Source organism: Prorops nasuta, unplaced genomic scaffold, assembly GCF_024137725.1.
Source record: "Prorops nasuta isolate Cenicafe-Biocafe unplaced genomic scaffold, Cenicafe_Pnas_1.2 PNAS00021, whole genome shotgun sequence".
NCBI lineage: Eukaryota > Metazoa > Arthropoda > Insecta > Hymenoptera > Bethylidae > Prorops > Prorops nasuta.
Genome location: NW_027116818.1, coordinates 367523 through 392425, shown reverse-complemented (window position 1 = coordinate 392425; position 24903 = coordinate 367523). Strand labels below are relative to the sequence as shown.

Genomic DNA, 24903 nt, shown 5'->3' with positions numbered 1-24903 from the left:
GGAGGAGGAGGAGGAGTCAAAACGAGGCTTGGCTGGCCTACGTCTGCTCGATTTTTACCCTCAGTCTCCAACCCTTCCGCCTGTGCTCCATCACGAACGCATAATCCCGCGACGTCTGCATCCTCTCTTGCACTCTCTCAGCCAACCAACAGCCGAAGACTCGAGTGGAGGATTTTCTACAAAATCATCCAACGCATATTTTCCGAGCATGCTTTATAGATTTATCTAATTCTTCATTTACCGATAAGTTTTCTCATGCCAAGCCTATCGTATCTCACGTGCCTTTTATATGCTACGTGATAACTTCAACGTCAGTTAGTTAATTTATATTCGTTAACATTGGAAATACGAGTCAATATTTTCTTCCACCGGAGTCTTTGATCATTTCTTTAAAAGTCTCAATCTCTCATCAAGTTTCAAACATTCATCTGATAAATAATCCGCTCTTCCTGTAAATATTGCAATGCCAGTTTTAACGAATTTCTCATCTTCCACCTTACATCTACTCATCAACCTTCTCCAATTTAAGTATAATGGGAAATTATTAAAAGAAAATAATGAATTTATCTTTTGACGCAGCAAGAGAATTGTGTGAGAATAGGAGAAATAGAAGCTTGGGAGATTGTGTGAATAAGAGTTTACCGATCGAAAGTTTCAGACGGTTTTAGAATTATGAAGAGGGGGGTGTGAGATGGAAGATCATGACAAATGCAGGAATCGCTCGAGTTTTCAATAAATATAAGAATGCTAAAAACGAACGAGGATACGCTTCCTGAGGTATTGTGTCAGAAGCTTGGCCATTATTCAAGCGTACTTTTGCACTCGCAAATCCCCGATATATTGCGGAACCTGTATGATGTACGAGTAACGCGTATATACGATTCTGCGATAATCCGCAAGTCCTACGGGAGAATGGAGGTGCATAAGTCACAAAGACGCTGCATCAGTTCACTTATGCACCATCCTATAAGTAAAGTGAAAGTATATTACCTTCTGCATGGGAAACGACTTCCACTCAATTTATTGAAAAACAATAAACTTTCAAGTGCACTTCCACATCAGTAAGCCATAAAGATTTCTTGCTTTGCTTTAATTACTTTTTCTCTGCATGCTTTTTCACTACTACTAAGCTAATGATAGAATCATCAAATTATTTGTAACTTAATTTAAATAAACTTTTCTTCTTGGTATGTGTTTTTAAAAATCTGGCAGAGAAATTTGAATTGATGTAATTATTATATGTATGTATAATTTTCATAATTATAGCAGTAAAGTAGACTATAGCTATAGCCACTTCAGTTTAAGGAATAATATAAGATTCGTCGCGCTTTTTGTCTTAAGCTTCGTCTTAGGGAAATCAGTAAGGGTTTCTCGGGGACTTGGAAGGGTTGGTGGTGGTTAAATAGTGGTCGGGTGGAATATCGTATTACAAATACCGATAATAACGTCAGTTTACGGCTTCGGTTTAAACCAACGGAGAAACCCGATAATCTTGTCTGGGGCGAAAGGCAAGCCGCGACACGTGGCGCGCGCGCGACAGCAGGGAAACGTCCAAAAGGTTTTTGTGACTCGCCCCAAGAGTGAAAGAGCGCGACGTTGGAAAACATCTCCCCTGTAATTCCCTATGAGTAAAACTCTCTTCACCCATGCTACTGTTACACCTATACATTCTTTTAAATTAAATTAAAAAACTCTACCATATATCGCAATTGTGGACAAATATCTTCGGGAATTTTTTAGAACGTTCCGAGGATATCCCCTGAATATCGTATACCAAAATGGTGACAGCAATAAGATTCTAAAACTCTGTTTGATTAAGAAAATTAAAAGAAAATTTTCTATAGATAAATTGGTGCTTTGCTTGGACTTTGTGGCTTCTGCATAAGCTTCATTAATCGCATAAAATATTTTAGAAGCCAAGGTAGAGGCTGTGTGTACGGAATGTTATATCCATAGGGGAGAGAAGGGGACTTCTCTCTCGTGGAGTAGAAGCAACCTCGAGGCAGACTGAAACGCTCAATGTACTCGCTATAGATATAGCAGCTAGGTCTCTTGGTTAGTTAACTTACGACTCCTCCATCCGGGCTAACGTAGCTCGGCCTCTCTGCTAAAAATCCCAACGTAAAATTGACGAAAGCTTCGAGCACTGCGAAATCGCTAATTGGTGCTCGCCGTCAGACGCGCGAAAACTTGATTTCCCTTTGGTACGCCAACCGAGATGAAAATGAGACTTGCAAATTTCAGCGTTCAATCTCGGATGACGCATCGACGAGGAGGACGAAAAATTCTATTTAATCCTCTTAAGAGGAATCAACTGTCGTATATGTATATATTATATATATATATATACCAATCGAATGGAACATTTCCAATTACTGTCGATATTTAATCAACTGGTGGATAACTCTGAACATTTTATCAATTTTTCTTCCTTTTCTCTTCTTTAAATAAAATAGAATTTATTTTCAACTAACTTCAGCTTTGTTATTGCATATAGCATTTACGTTCATATGTTGTAGAGTGATCATTAATTTATAATGGTAGCAGCGGCACATGCACTTAATCGCCCTTAAAAGAAACTACTATAGTTTTAATGCTAATCGAGTAAAAAATATCAATTTCTCTCGAATTTTCACTGATGATCAAATAACTCTGAAAATTTGTCTTCATCATTTTCTTCTCTTCGTATGCCTTAGAAATTATATTTAATTAGCTTCAACTTTTGGTCCTTGCATAGCATTTTGAGACACTAATTTCTAACAGTAGGGGACCAGCACACGTATTTAATCCTCTTAAAAGGAATTGCATTTTTTGTGGCAATCGAGTAAAAACATAAGTTTCTCTGAAATTTTCATTGTTCAAAGAAGTCTGAAAATTTGATAAATTTGCTTTATCGTTTGCCTCTCCTCGTATGCCTTAGAATTTATTTTCAAGCAATACTTTAACTTGGCTCTTGCATAGCGTTTACGTTCACATGTCGTAGAGCAACCGTTAATTTGTAACAGTTGCAGAGCTGCAGCACTCTGACAAAGCTTTGTACAATTGACGGATACATGCACTGACGTAATTACATTTGGCGATGCAATTTGCGGCTTGCGTAATTGAACGTGACACACGCCGCCCACCGCAGATCCTGACCGACCGAAAGAAAAAAGAACGGAAGCGGGAATAAAGCATCGTGCGCTTATCCGGAAGTAGCGAGGATCGAGCAATATCAATTTTCTTTATTACGCTATATTGCACGAAGATCGACTCGCATTTTTTAACCTTCGACTTACTTATTCATATGTATAATAATAATAATAATTCGAAGCTTCTAGCTGGATCCTGATGATGCATGGATTGCGAGTATATTTGTCTAATGCAGCAAGCACGTGGTATACAATTACGTTGCCTTATCTGAACTGCAGTAATCTCGCATGACTGATAACAATGCACGACAGTAAAAATTGCATTACGATGTAGTCCCATAATTTTCTACATTATCATTTTCCTGCATACGCGCGCGCACATATACACATATTGAAAATAACCGATGCAACGTTACATGTATATATATATATATATATAAAAGAGAGATACAACCGAATAACAAATTTAAAATTTTACTTCGTTACGCTACGAACTACAGTAGAATTTCAGAGTTTTGCGGTTGAATAATCGATGGCGAGCAATAAATTCTTATCTAAGTAGAAAAATTGATGCTGTGGGCCGACAGCTCGTGTAAAACGTGACCTTAACGGAAAAATGTTACTCGGCCTCTGAGCAATTTCAATATCGATTTATTCTTTATTGATAAACACATGTGACTCTATTTTTTTATTATTAAATAATAAATATATGACAAAATGCATATTATATAGTTATTGAAAATCGATCCAATTATCATACATCTCAAGGTATCTAATTTTCGTCCATCTTTTACGTAATAGAGCGAGCTCTGCATTTCCTAGCAATAAATATCTTATTACTTAAAGTCAAATAACTCTTATCAGCCACTGGGTAGGTAGAGCAAATTTGCATATTGTATGATTTATCGTTGACTGCGTCTACTAATACACTTACACACACAGGGACCACCATATTTTAGAGCGGATGTTCGATAAATGTAAAATGAAATTGCGATGTAATTTTCAAGCCAAATATCGTTAATGCTATTGGAAAATATTTACTGGCTATATTTGTGCAGCAGTATCGCGAATCTCTATAATACTTTGATGTTAATTTCGACGATAAAGATTATAAATATCTTCATAGAGCAAGTCTTTTTTCAGAATTGAATATATAATATAATGTTAACTCTCAGAAAGAGTGTTGTATTTTAACAATTTACACTTACACACAGCGACAGCCATATTTTAGAGCGAATGTTCGATAAAAGTAAAATGCAATTGCGATATAAGTTTCAAGCCAAATATCATTAATTCTATTGGAAAATATTTACTATTGAATATATTTGTGCAACAGTATCGAATCTCTGTAATACTCTGATATTAAGTTTTACGATAAGGATTATAAATATCTTAATAGTGAGCATTTCATAATATAATATACTATAATCTTGTGGAGAAATGTTGTATTTTAAAATTTGACTAAAAAATAAAAATTGTTTTTTGCTTAAAAAAAATTCGTAAGGTAGAGTTACTTCTATTTGCTCGCATTGTCATTCTAGGCAAATTCCGAGGGTTTTTGCAGCATGTAATGACCTTTTCGTAGGGCCATGGCGCTTTGTGAAGGAGATAGTATTTTTCTCGCATTTCCATGCTCCTCTGTGGGGTGAGGCACACCTCGGGAATCACGCAGGTACATCCAGAAACGTGAGGTAAAAATGTGCGAAGAAATATCTTCAAGGTCTTTCTGACATTACGAGGAGAATAATTTCGTAAACTGATGGACTATGTGTCGCACGTTTCATAACTTTTCTTACTTACGTAACCCGTTAGAGGAGAAAACAAAATAGTAGATTGTGTAGCTTCTATAGACAAACAAAACTCAAGTTAGGATAGGAGGGGAGTGTGTGTGTGTGTGGGAGGGGGGGGGGGGGTCTGTCTACTTGCAAAGTTTATCGATTTTTTTTATTACGCACACTGTATAAACTTTGACGCTGCTGCTGACTCGACGGACGGTCGTGGCGAATCGTCGGAATTTCGCGAGGGGCAAAGATGGAAAAAATTGGGACGAGAGAACGTAAAATAAAAAAACATTTGCGATCTTGCCACAAACGAGTAAGAATATAAGTTGCAGCGCTATCGGTATTAATAAAATATAACTTGGCGCTTTCTCGATGCAAATTCGCATAAATATTTGATGAGGTTTCACCCAGCATACCGACAAGTTTATATGCGAACGGATACTGTCGCTTTATGTTAACTCAGCGTTAATGAAAGGCTCGCTGAAAACGGGAAATGCTTTCTTTAAAAATGGATGTATATGCGGAAATGGTGCGTGTAAAATCCCAAAGCGAAATTGAATACGTAAATCTGGCTTGACCAGATCGACCGAGCAAAATGCGTCCTGGGCTGACCTCTAAAATCCTACCACTAGCTATCATAAAATCCTGTAAAATCCAATATCAAATTATGCTACGTTTCAAATTGTACGAAAAATTATTAATACTCCGCGTTATTATTAAAATGTCAAAATTAACGCGTTAAGCTACTTGGCGTTAAAGTTAATAGTGTGTTCGAGGGATAAGGCAGTTAGAAATGGATGATCAAACTTTGGATACTAATGGAATTTAATTGAAAGACTGAATGAGGGGTGGAAGATAGGTATCTTCTTCTCAATAACTCATGGTGTTTAATACGCAAAAAGTAAAAAAATCAGGTAACATATGGGGCCATGGTCGCAAAATGTACTTTCGACACTACATCAGCTTTTTCTGGGATGTATTATAACGCGTTTAATGGTGAAAAGGCTTTAAGAGCAAAGGAAATCAGATCTCAGCGAAATAAAGCTAAAAGACTCGTTTACCCTTTCAAAAAAAAAAAAGGAGAGAGAAAAAAAACGCTGCTCTTACTGCAGCAAAACTGAAACAAAAGATTCGAAGAAAAGTGTTTTTGCGATATTTTCAGCATTCTTTGTAACAAAATTTATTCAATCGCTGTTAAATAAATGATTAAAAGCATCGATATTGTTATAGTGTAACATTACATAGTTATACACCATGCCTTATAAAACTCTGATCACAATTATATTTTCAAAGATCCCTATAGTATCTCGGTCGACAGCTCAAAGTTTAATTTGAAATTTAAGTTCTCTATAATAATTCCTACTGGAGTGGAACTTTTCACGATTAACTATAATCTTGAAGCAAACTTCTAAACAACGTATTGTAACTTGTCCCAGATTTTTCTGCAACGTTCCAGAAGGTATACTTATGTCAGAGTACTACATTTGACTTTTTCTACCAATTTGCAACTTGTTAAACAGTTTAAACCTATAAATAAATCTCTTTGTTATTAGCATTTTATTGTTTAAACAATTTTTCCAATAGAACTTGTTACGGAGAAAAGTGCTCGGTATACCAAAGTGAAAAAGTTGGCCGGTATTCTTCTATCCTTTATTTTCAGTCGACTCGCTTTTTCACTCATTTTTTGTCTATCTCCCGTGGCTACGCTTCAAGCAATATTTGTACGACACTGTAGCAGCATTAAATATAATAAACACTTATAACCTGCGTGACTCTATCACCTTACCACCCCTAGTATCAACTTTACGTGCTCGCTAAAGAATCCCGGAATAATCCTCACGGGCTAAGCCATTGTAATTTATTAAGAAGACGAGTTTCCTCAAAATAGACTATACATACATATATATGTGTACAGACATTTCAAAAACTTGTCACTATTATTATATATTTTGCTAAATATAAGGCTGAATTATAAATTTACGTTCAGGAAATTTTTGTAAGTTTTGGTACAAGTGCATTTAACAGTACAAATGCATCTCATTTTGGGTTGAATAAGAATTCTGGAAGGTCTGATAGGGAAGTGAGAAGGGCACGAAAGGCCAAGAAAAGATTCGTAACGTTGTAAAATTACAATGGCGAGGCCGTAGAGTACAGTTCGTCGACCTCCGCGTGCCAACTACCCCCCCCCCCCCCTCCTCTCACAAGGCCCTTTAAACAATACACCGAATTGCACGGAATCGTGTTTTCCTACTCGATCGTTATTATAGGATTGCCTTTCGTTCCTTTCCAATCTGACTTTGAGCAACGAACGATTCGTAGGATAGAAAAATAATTCATATAAACGCGATACTTTCTCTCTCTCTCTCTCTCTCAAAATTGTACTCTCTATTAAATATTTAGTTGATTCATCAGGATAGAGGAAGAAACTTTAAAGCTCTCCTTTGCGATCGCCCTCGTGCTCTTTATGATTTAAACATTTATAGCTAATTGGTACTTTTACAGCATCGTAAAGTAATATTCGAGAAGTTTATTGCTGTGACGCCAATCCTACCCCGTGTCGACCAATCTTAAACTGGAATGTCAAACTTTTAACAGGATTAAGGAAATAATTAGTCTTTTTTGGTAAGACACGCGCGAGTGAAGGAAAAAAAATGAATAGAAGAAATACTCGTTGCACGATGATGAGAAAGTAATCGATGAATTTGGCTGTGAAGCGCAAGTTTGTGCAAATAAGCGTCCTATCCTTTGTAAATTTATCGTAGCATCAACAGTGAAATTTAACGTGGAAGCATTTACCTTGCAGAAGGATTCTGGGCAATCAGCCACGAGATAAAATTTTCGTGTCGTGTTTCTTCGGAAAAAACTTTTCACTTTAACGAGTGAGAAAATACGTGGTTGAGTCTGGCTCGTATTTTCTATTGAGCAAAGAAATAAATCTGAGTAAAGAGGGTGAGCTATACTATTTGTGCTGTACAATATGAAAAAGTCGTCGGGATTCCTCTGTAGTGGAGCTTTTTAGCAGTGAGACGTATTCGTTGCAAATGCACTTCTTTCACTCCACCAAAAACTTTTAATATCCCTCGGATGAAACCTTGATTCGAGTCACTTTGCATCACTCACGTTGAAGCAATAAAGTTGCCTTGCTTGAAGGAAACGCCATTAGCCAAACTATATAAAGTCTATCATGCGTCGAAAAGTTGAATAAATTGCAATGGGGAAGAAGAAAAAGTTCACGAAGGCTGAATAAAAATCACCATGTATGTTGTCATGGTAGCAGCGATCTGTAAAGATTTAAGAAAGCTTATCGATTGTACATGGTAGAGGGCAACAATTATATTTCATTCGAATAATATTTATTCGTCAATATTAAAAGTAAGATTTATTCGAATGAAATATTTTTTGCCTATGCATAGGATTGCGATTTTTTTAAATTTTACATTACATTGTAAGCTTACCGTTACTAAAAGTGGAAAGTCTATTTGAAATGTTCTTAATGCTACAATATTTATACGTCGTGAGTGCAATAAAAGTCCAAATTTTACGTTATTCTAGAAAATAGATGAATTAGCTTCGGTAAGTCATGATAATAAAATGTATCGTGATAATTATTTACCATAACATTGGTTCTCAAGAAGACTGGACAACTGGGCGAAAAATAAACGTGAGTCAATTTATTTGCCTAAAATTTAAAACGATTAATCAAATAAATCTGAAATTCTTATATATGTCACACTTTTTTATGCTGCATCAAAGCTCAATATTAACCTGTGCACAAGTCAAGTGGCATATATAAGTAATCATAGACAATTGCCCAGATAAGAGGCACACATCGAAATACAGGCCAGCACGTGGCTGCTTAGCGGTATAAGTTGCAAGTATAAAGGACATTGTGTCCATTGTTAAATAAGAGACCCAAAAAAAAAGTTGATAATTGTAATACTTATTAAAATGAGCTATCCCGTCTGCAAGAATTGTGTAGAAATTCTGAATATCGTCGACACTTAGTTTCCTCACATATTTATCGTTCCTCGCATCTATCAAAATTTCCCCTGTGCAATAATAATTCAATAGAAGAGAGACAGAGAGAGAGAGAGAGAGAGCATAAAATAATGTTCTCAGAAAAGGTTATACCTGCTCGGGTTATTTGGTTCAATCGATGAAATCTACGCCAAAATGCACTGAGCAGAAACCAAAATTTCAGCAACTCGTTGGCATACAGAACTTCGAATGCTACGTTTATACTGAAAACGGTTAAAGTGTAGGTAGTGATTGTGTAATAGGCATAAAGCTCCTTGTAGACAGGTATACGAGCAACATTGACCAAAATCATGATAAACTGCCAAAATGGGCGTACTTTCGTATGATTTTTCGTATTGGTTATCGCGTCGAATACTTCTGCCCTCTCGTAAGCACTTTCGAAGGATTTGTGGAGCAGGGTTGGCATTATTGCTCCGAATATGATGCACAAAATTTTTGAACCTTCCCCCAATTGTACCAGGGCACTGTATACCACGTCGGACCATCTGCTACCAAAGTAGTTGTGCCAGATGCACAGTTTGTACAGAAAATTACTCGTGTAGAGACATCCAAGTGCCCAAGAATATACTCGAGCTGCTTTCGAAGTCCTGATCGGAGACGTCAAAATACTGTGTGGATAGCAGCCAAACATTCGAGACATTGCAAGAATTGGCCAGATCTCTCGTAACATTTTCTTTTTCTTCTTCTTCTTCTCCAACGATTCTAATATGTTACCCTATTCTTTTTATTTATATTTATATTTATATTATTCGCTCTAATGTTTCTTTTCATTCCAACCGTTCAATAGTTTTATACAAAAACTTTCACAGAGTACAATCGAGGCAGAGAAACTTTTGTTTGTGCAAATAACGATTTGTAAGTGGTAGGTACAAATTTCTACCTTCAGTTTTCTCGTCTAAAAACAATGAGGTTTGCGTGTTTAATGTAAAATTGCTCTGCTGTAATTATTTGTTAATGCACTGGTATATCATAATATCTCACGAATCGGAACATAAAACGATGGCCGAACATCCATGAGAAAATTCCCAACATTCGCGTAAAGCATGATATTTTAAATTGATAAGTTTTTCAATCTAAATCGTTTCACTGTTTTTTCTTTTCTTTCAAACAATGTACACTAATGTAAAAGTGTATTTAACGAATATCGTTAAGTTTATTCGCTAATGTATAGAAATAGTTTAAAAGCTTACAATTATAATCAGTTAGCAATAGCATATATGTATAATAATGTGTGCCTGGAATTATCGGGCGCGTTTAATTAATATATTTCCAGTTGAAAATCACTTCTACCTGAGTAATCAGTCCATAAATTTCGCCATCGCGATGTGCGAAGAGCCGATAATTATTCCACGAAGCACTTCAAACCAAATATCTCAGTTGTATTCAATGATTTTCATTTTTCAGTAGAACGTGTTGGAAGTATTATTTACAATCCTCGTTTCTATATCATTGCACGATCAATAACATTTAAAGGCTTTATTCAGAATATTTCTCTCTCCTAAAAGACAATTCTTCCTATACATATATATATATATATATATACATTAAAATACTCTGTGCGAAACCTAAATCGTACCCACGGTATTAAATTAATCAATCCCTGGGGATGCTCCAGTGGCTCGAAATAAAGGATCCAAAGAAGTCAATTAAGAAGTTTCACGATAATTTCCATTGGCAAAACTCGAGGGCGGGCAAGAATTCGTCTGGAGGAGGGAAGTTAAGCGTAATTTCATGAATTTTCAAGGAGAGGGCAAAATATAATTATTGGAGTTGTTATCTCCATGAAAATGGGAGCTGAGGATGATAGGAGATTCTGGAATAGCGAGTAGTGTGGACAGGAGAGTATTTATCCCATGGGTTCAAGGGGTTTCAGCTTCTCCAAGTTGGAAGTTTCACTTGGGAGAGTGGCGAGGTTGTCTCTCCTGACATTCGGTGACCTCGATTACCATTGGTCGACACCAGATACGGACAAGCATTCGAGAGGAACTCTTCCCACGACAAATTGTTCCTGCTAAGCTGCTGATCTAAACACACCTGCATGCTTATACCGTACCCTGTCACCATAGTTCGACTTGGACACATCGAACCTCCTGTAATCCCATCTTCTCGGTCTCCTGCAACTCTATCCTTCGTATTCCAATTAGTCACTAATATCTACCCTGCCTCTGCCGCCTCTACACGTGGACGATATTTTCCAAAAGTTTCTCTCACTCAACCATCATATCCTTGCTGCCTCCCTTTCTCGTTATTCTTTCTTGCAATTTGGCTAACTCGTATCTATTTACCTGATTTTTTTCCACTTCCTATCCTTTGCTCTCCCAATTTATTGTCATTTTTATTTCCCTTCATAGTTCTATATAACTCTTTTTATCGAAGTTTCGACAATATTTCACTGGTATATAAGCGATGGCTAATAACTTAAAAACTTTGCAGCTGTAAATCATGCATGTGCTTTTAGCAGCTTAGACATTTTATTTTGTTAAATTTTCTTTTGTCTTAAATTCATATTTTTACACGTGCTGTGCAATTTATTACACCTGTATCTGGAATGAAGAGCCGACTCTCGACCCAAATACGTTAAAATCTCGTTTTTACAAAATTGATCGCATTTCTCCCTCTTTCTCTTGGTCATGAATTTTCTATATACACATTTTTCTTCTATATTCTATTATCTTGATCTTTAAGCTATGACTTGGCGAGATTTATATATAATAAACCGATAGTATCCTGTGCAACTTATCATAGAAGATGTGCAATAGCCTTTAAAAAAGGCATCGTTAATGTTTCACATTATATAATTTTTACATTAAAATTTCTACATTTTATCTTTAACACGCCATTATAGCTTTTATCTTTGTTCTTTCTACCAATTATGAAAGCAGTAGTGTGCTCGTCCTGGGGAAAAGCCTGTGGAAAATGAAATTATAATCGAGCTCCGAGGTGAATTTAGCAGAAGAGAAGGAAGAAAGATGGAGAACGTGGAAGAAGTAATAGTATATATTGGAAATAAGGGGAGGGAGAAAAAAAGGCAGCAAAAGAGATTCACTTATCTTTGGAAATTGACAAGACGATGGATACTCTAAAAGCGAAAGATTATTCCACAACAGTGGCCATTAAATTATGGATCGATATTTATAGACCATGAGCCTTCATCGTCTATTCCACCCCCTCCCTCACTACCCTCGGAGAACTCACTCTTTTCCTTTTCCACTCCTCGAGCACGTCTGAATTCATCGGACAACGTCCCATCGTCGTATCTAACTGGAACTTTCGCGGTTTCCCTTCTGCTATAGTAGCCTGCAAATTGGAAATCGATATTTCGCTGCGAGATCACCATATGCGATATTATTCCATACTGTCTACTGCCATACCTCCTTTGTGTTGCGTTCTCCAACTATCAACGTCGCGAGACTTGGTGCACGCTTCTCTCTCGCCACCTAATCCGTCCTGAAAGCACCCTCCTTAAACCCAATGGACAGTGTCCTTTTTACGCGGTTATGCCATCGGATATCCTCATGGTTACCTTCTTTCTCTTCACCCCTCCCCCTCCATTCTATTCAATTTTTGCACTTTAACAATTTATATCGGTGGTGTATCGCGCAGCTCTACAATCCTCGATTATTGATTTTGAGTTTCGTTGCACGCACGAATAATTTAAGGATATATATATATATAACATGGTTTATTTAACCTTCCAGTTTAAGTTTTCCTAACGAGTTTTTCAGATTCGATGTCGACTCTTTTATTTGCATTTTCCCATTTGCTTTCCTCGACAATTCCTCGTTAGTTGTTAGGAACTGTGAGTTTTTTTCGTCTTGGAATAATTCAAGCATTTATTCCGCGTACGATGAGAGGCACTGGAGAGGAGATGGAAATATCGAGATATATACCGGATGAGTTTTTCAAAGTGTTCAACTCGAATAAATGGAAAACCGTGTTAAAATATCAAACTTTTGAGAGTTTCGTCAATTTTTGCTTCGATGGAGACAGAAGGTATCGGTATAAAAAATACTCTAGCTTATTAAGGAGCATTGAAATGTTTAAAGCCACCTGCAGTTTGTTTCAAATGGCACTCCTATTTTTTCATTGCATATTCTTATAGCTTATTTCAAGAGCTTTTCTAAAATACTATATTATACATCGTTGCATCTACTCGCTTGCTGGATACTTTGGTTTAAAATTTAATATATAGGAATACGTAGGTTTAGTTGGAGTAGTGTGCGTGAGCGTTACGCCAACATACGCATAGTCACTCGCCCCGGCATACTACATCCTGAGAGAGAGAGTAACGAGAAAGAGAATAGATAGGGAAGAGAGCGAACCAGGCTCTTCTCGCCTTACGTGAGACACACGACTCTTTTGTTACGCTTAATTGCAGCTTTTCTAATTGAAAGTTTAATGGCACCTTCGGAGCACCGACTAAAGGGCTTCCGGTTGTCTTTGATCTCGTTCGCTCGCTTCTAGATTCGAATCCATTCCTATTACTAGGCACAACTCTTTTTATCCAGGTTCCATACTCGATAACTTGTAAATATCCCAGCTCGTCGAATATAACACTGTACATTAAAGGTATGCACAGTAACTAAATTAAAAATTCTATCCACTTCTTCAGCCAACCAGATTAGAAAAGAAGAAAAGTGGTAGCGAAATAAATAAAAGACGATCATCCTCGCATCAAGTTTAAGCCTCGTTTATCGAATGGAAAATTTTGAGTGTCTCGAGTAATAATTGATGAATGAAATAAGGAAAGGGCGGGGTGTATCGCAGCTGAGGGGGAGGGGGGTGTAATGTAAAAAATTCGAATCCCTGTGATGTTGCACAAGTTGGAGCACAGTTGGGGAATGGAGAAAGCAGCTCGATTGTACAAGTCTGGATGAGCTGGCGTGGAAAGAAAAGGGGGAATGCAAAGAGGGAAGGAGTGGAGAGGCGGGTGGGGGTATGAAGCACCTTGAAAGCAGAGCGGGGGTTGCACTCGGTCAGCCACCCCCGAAGCTCGTGGCAGGTGCACGTTCGTGGATAGGTAGGCTAGGCGCCACTGGATGCCTACGGGCTACGGTACATGCAGCTGCACACCACGAGGGTGGGGGGTGCTGTGCTGCTGCCTCCCGAGGGTGGCAAAGGTGGCGTTGGCGTCGCGACGCCCAGAGAGTCAGTCACCAGCCGACCTCAACGCGTCGCGTAACCTCCCCACGACTCTCTCGCTCACCAAGATCGCTCTGTGCAACCAAAACCATTCTCCAAAGTGAAAAATTCTCGTCGCAGTGGTCCCCCGAAGACCGATACGCGAAATTTTGGTGCTCCCTACCGGAAGTTTCCACCCCTCGCTCTTTTTACCGCATCTATCACACACACACACACACACCCGTAAATTTCCACAGTCCCTGCAGCAGAAGCCTGTCTGCCTGCCTGTCCAACGACGTAAGAGACCGACGCGAATGCTCCCTTACTCGATGAAAAAATATCCTGATTCTCGACTGTCCGAAACTTCTCTTCGTAGTCCAAAAGCGAAAACGCTCCGAGCTATCGATCTCTCGTTCCGTAAGCATTAACGTCCGAAGAGACTGTTCCAATCGTTGGAGAGCGGATCCTCCTTCCCTCGGTAGCGCGAAATGCTTAGCTTGGGAAGCCTCGTGTGTCTATAGCCGGTTCCTACTTTACCGACTGGTCTCGAAAGCCCGCAGCGGAATTTTTCTGGGAATTTCGATCCTTCGATCGAGGCTTCTCGTGGTTTCTCGTGGGTCCTCGCGGTTCCACCGAGCTTGTTCCCTCCTTTCGTTGAATTTTCGTGATTTTATTCATGGGCCTGGTTCCTGAGGAAATATGCACGCGGATGTACGTAGCTGCGTGATTGATCAGGCACGAGATCGCGTCCGGCGGGACGTAAAGAAAGTTTCGCTGGTGGAAACTGGGTCAGCCGAGTGTACAATGATCAGTGCGCTTTTTCAGTCTTCCTCCGTGAATTTCCGGTCTTTATCGAATGCCTTTGACCGAGCACCACCATGCGTCCCTGGAACCCGCGTGACCCGGCGGCCCACGTACCGCAGCTGAGGTCACTCGCACCCCACCCCGGTACACCGTCAACCGGTACAAATCCATGTCGGATGTTAACTTCATTTTGGAAATCTCGACAATTCTCCTTTACTCCCCTCTGCATAAATTCAAGTCTTTTCTCATATTGTTACTTGATCACAACACAATTCCAGTTTCGGCTCTACAAGTATATATCTTTCAGTTTATTTCTATATAGAATTATTTTTCCTCAGAAGGAGCAGAGTTCTCTCGGACTGTTTCACCTTTTAATATTAATTGCCAGACTCGTTCAACGTGGTGGTCTGTTCGCGAGGCTTATTAAAAATTTACGCTCGGCCGATTAATCTTCCTGATTGATCCGATTAGTAGTGGGGGACGCAGGGTAGGAAGGAAACTTGTTCGATCGACTCATTGAATTCTGTTAGATGGCGTTCCATGGCTTCCAGAATAATTCATAGACATTTTTTTCCTCTCTCTCTCTCTCTCTCTCTCTCTCTCTTTTGCTATAATAATTTCAATGTCCATTGCGAGTGTGCAGTTGAGAAACGTGCAACGCGAGAAGCTTTTAAGGGACACGCGAATCCTTTCCAATATAAAATGTTCTTCATCTCTCATCCTATCGTTTTAATATGGAGCCAGTTACATTGGAACGACAAGGTTTTTTATGGCCTCCCTGCCCCCTTAACCAGCAAAGCTCCTGAAATTATCGAAAGAATCGTATAACGCATACATCCCCCCATATTCACAGCTCTGTCAATCTCGATAAAGGGTTCAATTTTTGTTTATACCCGTTGATAGACTTTCTCGTATCGATTTATCACAAGTGAAACGTTGCATTTTATTGATAAGCCGTTGTTTACGTCACCCAGACGATCGTGGAATCGCGCGTTGCTATGACTTTCCTGTCGAAAAATCCGGCATTTTCAAAACGTCCCATTGTCACTCCACGTCAGTCAAGGTGAAAAGAGATTATCTAATGTTCATGCTCGTCACGAGTCGCAGGCGAGAATTCTCATTCCCTCCATCGCGGCATCGATTTATTGAAAAGTCACGAATACCTTGCTTGCAAGTCTAGCTGCCCAAAGCTCAGAAACTCTCCCTCCCTCCTGACGTATTTCGATCCTCGGTTGACAAGTGCAAGTGCATCCAACCAAAACGAGAAACATCGCAACTTTGGAAAATCAACGCATTGATTCGGTCCCTGCCTCCCAGACCAAACACATTTGCCTCGATCGTTACAATTTAATTCAAAATTAAAGCCAGCCGAGCCGTGCGGCCCACGGTTCGCTAGTTTTGAATTGAAATGTAATTCGTTAAATTTAGACGCGAAATATCAGATTTATTTGAATTCACCACGCTTGGATCCCTCCCATTAAATTTTCCACAGTATTTTTAAGCTGCGAGCTAAATGGGAAGATTAATGTAACGCTTGGAATTGCCAGTAGAGTTTCGCGCGGAACATTGGCTGAAACAATCGGTTTATCGCAGATCACACAGGAGACAATAATTAATCGAGCATTTGGAGGAAAGTGAAGTTTCCTAGACATATATTGTGTGCCAAAGCCAAAGAGGAGTTATAGCAGTGGTATATATATATAAATATATATGTCGAATGTTACGTGAAATATTCGATCGAAGTTGATCGCATGCAAGAGTGTGGATACGGAGAAGCTACGAAGCAGGCTGAACGTGGTAGCATCTGTCGAGGCCGTAGCGAGAGTCAGTGACCTCTCGTCCAATCACAGTTCACTCTGTAATGTTTGATGCTGCAGTGGTGTTTTATGCGCCGGCAACGGAAAGGTGTGCATGGCTTGTAAGCCCTTAAAGTAATCTCAACATTTTCCTATTCCTCCGCACCTTTGCTCCGAAGCCTTTCTTCAAATTTAGCAAATCTACCGATCGAAAGGTTATTAAAAAAGACTCTTGAATTTTACACTAATTTCATCTCAACCCTATCGATTAATAACGTTTAATCAGTAGTGGTATATACATATTAGCTTCATTAACCCTAATTTATATAATTATATAAGTGAAACCGAGTCCCATCCCTTAAATAAATCCTCGACTATCCTACTGGGATCTCCTACGCTGGAAACGATTCAGAAGTGTCTAGTCGTGAGAAATTACACTGTCGCGCAATTGTTATTTAAAATAATAATAAAATTTACTTTACAACGCAAACTTTTCTTTTTCTTTTTTTTAACATTTCAATTGCGTCAAATTCTATAAAACATTGGAGGACTACTTGCAACGTTTAAACGTGGACTAAATTACAAACTTGGGTTTCTTTCTCGAAATTTTGATGATTCTATAGAGAGTGTGGTAAGAGCAGTAGAGAAGTCAAGCTGATTTACGTTCCAGTAACCTAATTTTGGTAGATCAGAACAGATTGCAACTGCAGCTGCTTCCTCGTCCCATAATTTTGGCAGCTGCTCCATAACGCTACTCCCATTCACCATTGTTTCTCAGTAGTAATTTCTATCCTAGACACAGCCTCGTCTATTGGGATCGTGCTCCGGATGAAATGCCAGACTCCCCAATACTTTCTTCTTCATCTTCTCGAATAAGGCCGGGCCACCTCTGTTCAGAGACTCGAAGCATAGAAACGATTCTCTTCGAAGGATCACTCGTTTATGACAGATCAAAATGATTATTTGGTATCGATGATAAATTTCTAATACTTGTGTGTTGAATGAGTCCTGCTGTTGGAGTGGTAATTGGGTTAATTGGTAATTTTAATTGATAGAACTGTGCGTTGGTACACAGGACGGATCAATCTCTGGGCGGTTAATCTCCGCGATAAGGCTGTGGAATATTGCCATTGGGCTCAATCGATTTCCTTCTCGAGTGCTTTCCAAAAGCTCGGGAGGCGACCCGAACCGTTGGCTTGGCTTACACAGAGCTCTCCATTGAGTTGCTCGAGTGACGATAGAAGAGCAGAAGAGCAGACTATAATGCCAATAGCCATAAACGTCGTCCAAATAGTCGATTAACAAGACCGAAACCTTGACGATGCTAAATCGCAGCCCGTTTTCAAGTAGCTGAACAACTTTTCCCAGAAATCATTCTTAAATCTCATTGTGCTCTCCTGCATAGTACCCCTTGGTGCTTCTGGCATCAGCTATCTAGTTGGATCCTAAAACGTGCCACGCGTTCATTCCAACAATTACAATAATTAACGATAATTCGCGTCCTGTATAACATTCTGCTTCGTTGAATCTATAAAACTAAAAAGAGTGTAGGGTAAATTTTTAATACCTTCGAATCTCCTGGATCATAACTTTTTTCGAAGAATTATTAAAACTGAGAGGAGGCCTATACATGTTGTATGAAGAGTGAGTCCTTCGAAGTTGCTTAAATTATTCTTTTCTCCAATGCTTTAACCCTGATCTATTCCTACTTATTAAAGATAGTATCCTCTTTCGTATGGAATTTTGGGGAAAACTTGCACGTTCTAATTCGTTTGGTTTTTCTTTCTCTTCGTGGAATTGATTCGAGCAGTGTGGTGGCAAGAATTTGAATTAGAAAAAAGCGACAGGCCAATGGAGTAGGTACTTTGAATATTTCGGTGGATTAGAGAATGTTCCAATGCTCTTGAAATATATTTAAAAATATCATTGTTCTGTAATTTATGCTGTACTATATATGTATCTCAGCTTATTTCTAACATCCCCTTCCCAAGCTTCACCAATTAGCACAATTTGCACTTTTTCACCAATTACAGTCACGAAGCTTCAACGTTCACCCCAGTAATAATAAGAACGCGCGCGCGTTTCCTTCGCTATCGTATTTTAATGCAAATATTAATAACCGAGAGGTTCCCGAGTGCTCCGGCTAATTGCACATTACCTAATTATCGCTCACAATAACTTCAGCCTTGCCGGGTCAATAATTAGTTTCGCTCTTTTCTTATTCTCCATTCGATTCATGCATACATACACACGTTCGATTTCTCTCTCTCTCTCTCTCTCGCCCTCGCCCTCGCCCTCGCCCTCGCCCTCGCCCTCGCCCTCGCCCTCGCCCTCGCCCTCGCCTTCTCTGTGTTATACTGCATAACGTAATAAATGGCTCGAACTCGATTCTACGTTGAAAGCTTTTAATAGCTCGCCGCTATTAATTAGCAAGTTTATGAAAATGTTACTGTTAAAGGTCCCTTATTAAAGTTACATTTTTTTATTCTCGTTAAATTCTAGCGAGATCCACTGGATTTTCCAGAGGAAATAGTTTCTAACTGGTGCTTCGGCTCTTTGCTCACACACCTCTACACTGGAGTGCCAATTGAAAATAGCGAATCAGGATAGAGTTTCCAGTAGATTTGTTATGACGGAAAGCTTTTCGGGTGATTAGACAGTTGTTGGGCTTCAGAGTTATATTATCCAAGCACCTACGAGATACATATCAGAGTCTTTCGGAAATAATGCTTCAGCCAATCCAGGAAAAAGAAGACTTTCGAGACTGTCTGAATTTAGAGCCCCTTTCTGGTCGACGTTTCTTGCAGTTGAAAGGTGCGCCTTGTTCTCAGCAGCAAATTTCAAGTATATAAAGGGTGCTGGCAAGTTTTCGAAACAGCAGAAACTGATGTTTCGGTTCCTTGCAAGAAAACAACTAGTTTATCCTCGCGTTACTACGTACTCCATTAACATGCAAAGCTTCGAAATTCAATTATCATCCAATCTTTGGAAGGGGAGGGGCAGGGAGGGAGGTGACTCTTTGTAAACTGCAAAATGGAATAATACCTTCGTCCTGCTTACTCTCCTCTTCTATAAAACATTTGATAACCTTGAATATAAAATAATATCGCGCGCCTCATGCTCGCGTTCAACCAAAATTTATAACAATCATTCTTCAATTCCATTTCTATTCTTTTTTTCTACGATCAATGTCGAATTAACGTGAAACTTATTATCGTCCGAAAGCTTCACCTCTCAAAATGTACTTTTACCAGGCGCTACAGTGCTTAAATTCTCATCTGGACCATAGAATTGCAACGCGTGTATTGTAATTGGAGCTTTAAAGCTCCGAGTAATCTTCGAAATAACGTTTTTTTTTGTTTTTTCTTTTTTGTTTTTGTTTCATTTATTTATCGGGCCAAAGGGTAATTATTGCTCCAGTATACCATTGTAGGAACAATTCTATTCGCGTTAACGTCAGATATTTGCTTGAAATGTTGTCGAAGGCCAAACACAAAAGCTTCCCGTTTCCGGGTCAAAGTTCAACGTACGTGCATGGAAGAACTGTACCTACTACGCGTGTACATACATCGCGCTTGGTGTTCGTTTATTTACATTTGTTATGCGATTGGCTAACAAATACATATAAATTTGCTTCTCCAACTCTTTGGACACGCTTGTACACGCGACTGACTGATAAACCAATATATACACGTCGCGTGCATGTGTTTCTCTATTCGTTTTGGGCACCTTTGAACGATTTGCAATGGATACGTGTTCGTGCGAGTCTGCACATGGATCAAAAGGTGTAAAGAGGAGTTTTCTTTAACGCGGGAAGCACTCTGTAAAATCTATGTACGTGTGTGTGTGTGTGTGTGTAGTATACATATATAGTGAAAGAAAAATGATTGTCTCCTAAAATTCTTCCCCCTCTTTTTCTATAAAGAAGAAAGGACTACAAAGGATCGAATATTTTCCACTTAATTTCTGCCTTGAATCAGTTCGAGACGATGATTTTTGTATAAAACTCCTTTGAGTAAGAGCAAACCAACGATGATCATCATTAATCTGAGATATGTATAAATTACTTAACTGCCTTTAGTCTTCGTGATTCGAGTTACGCATAGAAACTGTAGAAGCAAAACAATGGGAGCATAGTATAGTGGCTGATCACACATTAATGAATGCAAACAGGCTTCGGTATTCGTGATACAAGTAGGATGTTGCATAATAGATTCAGGTAATATCGTACGAGTTAAAAGAATTTATCGAATTTAATCCAAACGTTATACCGAACATTCTACATTCATCAAAGAGTACTATAAACGTTTGTGGATGAATTGAATATTGACGAGCGATCTCACTCAGAAATATTAATTATATAAACTAAAATATTGATGCTTCATCGTTTTAACGTTTCCCAATTATATATACCACTCGTACTTTATCTTCATTACTATTGCTCGTTTATTTTTCTACTCTGATGTGTCCAATAAATCTTGCCATTAGCACGAACATCGTTTCAAGATACAGCTGCAGTTTTCTTGAAAGAAAATATTTTTCTTGCTAACTAAATTCTTCTTTGAGCACGTGATGAAGTTAGAGAATCAATATGCAGCAGTGTTATTTCCAACAAAACACAACAATTGATTTTTCAAGCCAGACCGCTGTCATAGTCACTCGCTGCATGTCACAGATTAGGTCAGTGAACTCTAACCTCGCACCAATGAATTCTGTTTAAAACGCTCTGACCTCGAATATTTGAAATTTATCGATCCCACGCGATTCCCTTGTCAATCCTAATTGCCATGAACCTTTAATGTTTCGACCTCAGTTATTTTTGTAAGCATAGATTTCTTGGTTAAAAATACATAATGTTATCGTCTGCAGTCCAATCGTTATGACGAACATATACAACTTCTATTCTTCTGCATTCAATGTTCAATCTATAATCAGTATCGTTAAATCAAAATGTATCGTGTTACTTTTATAATTTAAGCAGTAATTTTAAATTGGTCATTATTAAGAAAATCATGAGGGAAATTCAACACTCGATCAATATATATGTGTGTGTGTATATATATATATATATATATTAAGCGATTTTTCGTGTAACGAAGGGACTTTCGCTTGAAAAGCAGTTCCACTGAGTATGGCATCGAATCTATTGTTAAAAATGGATAAAAAAAAACAACTGGCCCTTTTATTCAACCCTCCTGCTCGTCGCCTCAACTCTCGTGTTCTTCTTTTCAATGGCACTGACTGTGAACCGTCCATATCTGAATAACAGGCGAATGAATAGAATTTCTTCAAGGAGTTTACGCGAACGAGGCGTAGTTTTATCAGGGCTCCTAATAATTCTAGTACAATTTTATTTAGAATATTTCAATAATGCATCATCGATAAGCTAATTTATTCTACTTTATAGTCAGCAGTTTAATAAACACGCGAGACAACGCGACTTTTATAAATATATTCATTTAGATTTTCCTCGTTGATTAGATTCATGGCTAAAGAGAAAAATGGTCTATCGAAAATATTATAGCCTTAAATGAGCAGTGGATTCACGATTCAGTCATAGATTGATGCTGGACTTGGTTATTTCAAGTAAAAGCTGAGGAACTCTCGATAAATTCCTCGTAAAGGAGCTTTCGACCTCGAAGGGTAAATCCAATAAGTCGAGTGGAGCCAGGATGGTGTGCTTTAGCGATGTAAATCAGCTGGATCGAACGTCTTTCTTCAAGAATAAACCAACTTGCTCGAGTATGTCCATGAGCAGAGGGACTCGAAAGCAAAACTTTGACACACGTTTTACCCTCCACCCTTTTCATTATTCTTCATCTCTACTTTTATCTTACACTTTTATATTTCCCTTATCTATTGAAACTCCTTCATTTCTTTTGTCATCTCATCCACGTGGAACATCTTATTACCCAGACGCTCCATTTTTCATTTTGTCTTTTATAATATAGTATTATATTTCATTTTATTTTTCTACCTCGTTCCAGTTATGCCACATCTTCAAGATAAGTTTCAGCAGAGCTGCTGCTGCTGCTCCTTACGCCAAGTATTATTATCGAATTTTCACCTAGCCATTTTCACCTGCTACGCTCTACTCCCACCGGACTAAGATCAAACTTTGCCACTAACGATTTATCGTTGAATTCAGCTGCTCCAGCAATTTTCAATGTAATTTTTCGCTGCGCGGTATCTTTTTATTGTTTGCGTGCAAATTAAACATGCCTTCCGCAATTGCAGGTTTAATCGTGTAATCCTGTGGTACAGTGGAAAAGTTTTGTTACAGAGGGCCTGTTTCATCGTGAAAAAAAAAAAGAAATGAAAAAGGAGAAGCTCGCGCGCTTGTCCGTTTTTGCTGTTCGAGACTTGGTAATTTTATTTTTCCAGTAGAGTAGCGCCGGGATGTTGAGGTTTCAGGGGAATCATAGGGAATCGATAAGGAGCTTCCGGTTGATCCATCGTTTCATCAAGACTGGCCGAAAACTGCTGGAAGCTTTTCATTGTTTCACTGTGGCGTTTTCGAGCACGGGAAGCCCTTCTTCTGAATTTCATACTGACTGTCTGGCAATACACAAGTGGCAATCAACGATCCAACCAGGAAATGAAATGCGTCCCGCTTCCAGTACCGGTCCCGACGCAAAGGACTGCAAACTTTATATACCCACTTCAAGTGCACAAATACTTTTGCCACTTGACAAACGTTGTTGCGCCATGCGAAAATTTTCATATTTCGTATTCAACTCTCTCAGACAGCTATCCTTTATTGAGGAAATTCTGCGAATGTGATATTAAACTCGCACAGCTTTAAAATTCTCCTTTCTTCAATATATTCTTGCTAAGAGAGCAGTAAAATATGTTTGGAACACCTTCACGAGTGTTATCGAAAGTAAAATTTATCTAACTTTTCACTCATTCTTTTTTCTTTTATAAAGAAAAGAGGAGTTTATAAAATTCTATAAATTTCCTTCATTAGGCGTTTGATGAAATGGTTAATCGCAGGATTCAATTTGTCAAGCAATTTTATTATGCATTATCAATTTTATTTTAAAGAGAAAAATTGTTACGAGTTTGTCTGTGAGAAATTTATTTTTTCTCATACATTTTCCTTCTAATTCAAATATCCAGAATAATTCTATTTTAATTGTTTATCAATGAATCATGTTTGAGGAATTTTTAAATTTTTGTCGTGAATGGCAGTGGAGAGACTTTCCCCTTTTCAATTCCTTCAAAATTCAAAATTCAAAATTCACTGTCATCGAACCTTCGGGCTACATTGTTATTGATTGCGAAAAAAATAATGTCAAAGACTATAGGATACTCTCTGGGAAAAGAAGGTCGAGAGAAATGAAAAGATTATCTAGAAAGGATATTAACCCGATAGTGGAATTCGTTTGAGCTGTAGATGCAGAAAGCTTTCGTAAGATGAATCGATCTTTGAATAAAATAGAAAAATAAATAAATATTCCCACATTTATATACCCTTCGCAAAGCTCGAGCTTCAGTGCCTGATATATTTCACAAAGTTCAAAACAAATTTTATAGTCGCAGGTAAATGACTTTTTAAAAAATATAAGTTTGATAAAATTTCTCTTAAAAACTTTATTCTTTATACCTGCCTGGTATATCGAAGCCTCGAATAAATTTCACGAAGAATTCATGATTTATCATTGTTTCTAAAAATGCAGCTCTCCATCTAAATGTGCTCCACCGTTCTTTTTTTGTCACTTTGACGCGAATGACGCGACCTCCAAAATACAATGCATTGTATTTCACATAGTGCAGTCCGTTGTCTACCCTATTTTAGTCCAGCACTTTCAGGTCAAGAGTAAAACGATTACGTTTAAAATTTTTATCCTCACCGCTCTAATATTTGCGCGTTCGATCCAGTCTCAAAATAAATAAATATATATGCCAATGAAGATGGAATATTCATTTCTGATATTGAACCAATCTGATTCTGCATACTTTATTCCAACCCACTATTAGAGAGTTTTCATGTTGCAGAAACGAATCGAAATATTAACACGATAGTCTCCCGATGTCTTTTAATTGGGTCGCACACAGAGATGATTCATTAATTGTCCCTGATAACATTTTATTTTCATACCCTAGTAAAGAAAAGAGTAATTTTCATTTGTAAACACCAATACTTTATCCTCTATAAATTAATTAAATACGTTTGATTAAAAATTCTTTCTTCAATAAAAGGACTGCAGGATATCAATTGGTGAATAA

The 24903-nt window shown here is 38.2% G+C and overlaps 2 protein-coding genes across 12 annotated transcripts in view; one reads left to right on the top strand and one right to left on the bottom strand.

Moving 5' to 3' along the window:
- The window catches only part of LOC136781145 (phosphatase and actin regulator 1), a 155896-nt gene that overhangs the window by 69355 nt on the left and 61638 nt on the right, over positions 1 to 24903 (top strand). The window lies entirely within an intron of this gene.
- Positions 7998 to 9620, bottom strand: LOC136781055 (uncharacterized). Its single transcript, XM_066739725.1, has 5 exons — positions 9044 to 9620; positions 8678 to 8946; positions 8526 to 8591; positions 8368 to 8460; positions 7998 to 8193 (listed from the first exon to the last, which is right to left on the bottom strand). Exons 1-5 carry the CDS (start codon positions 9618 to 9620, stop codon positions 8143 to 8145), a joined length of 1056 nt encoding a protein of 351 aa, XP_066595822.1. The 3' UTR covers positions 7998 to 8142.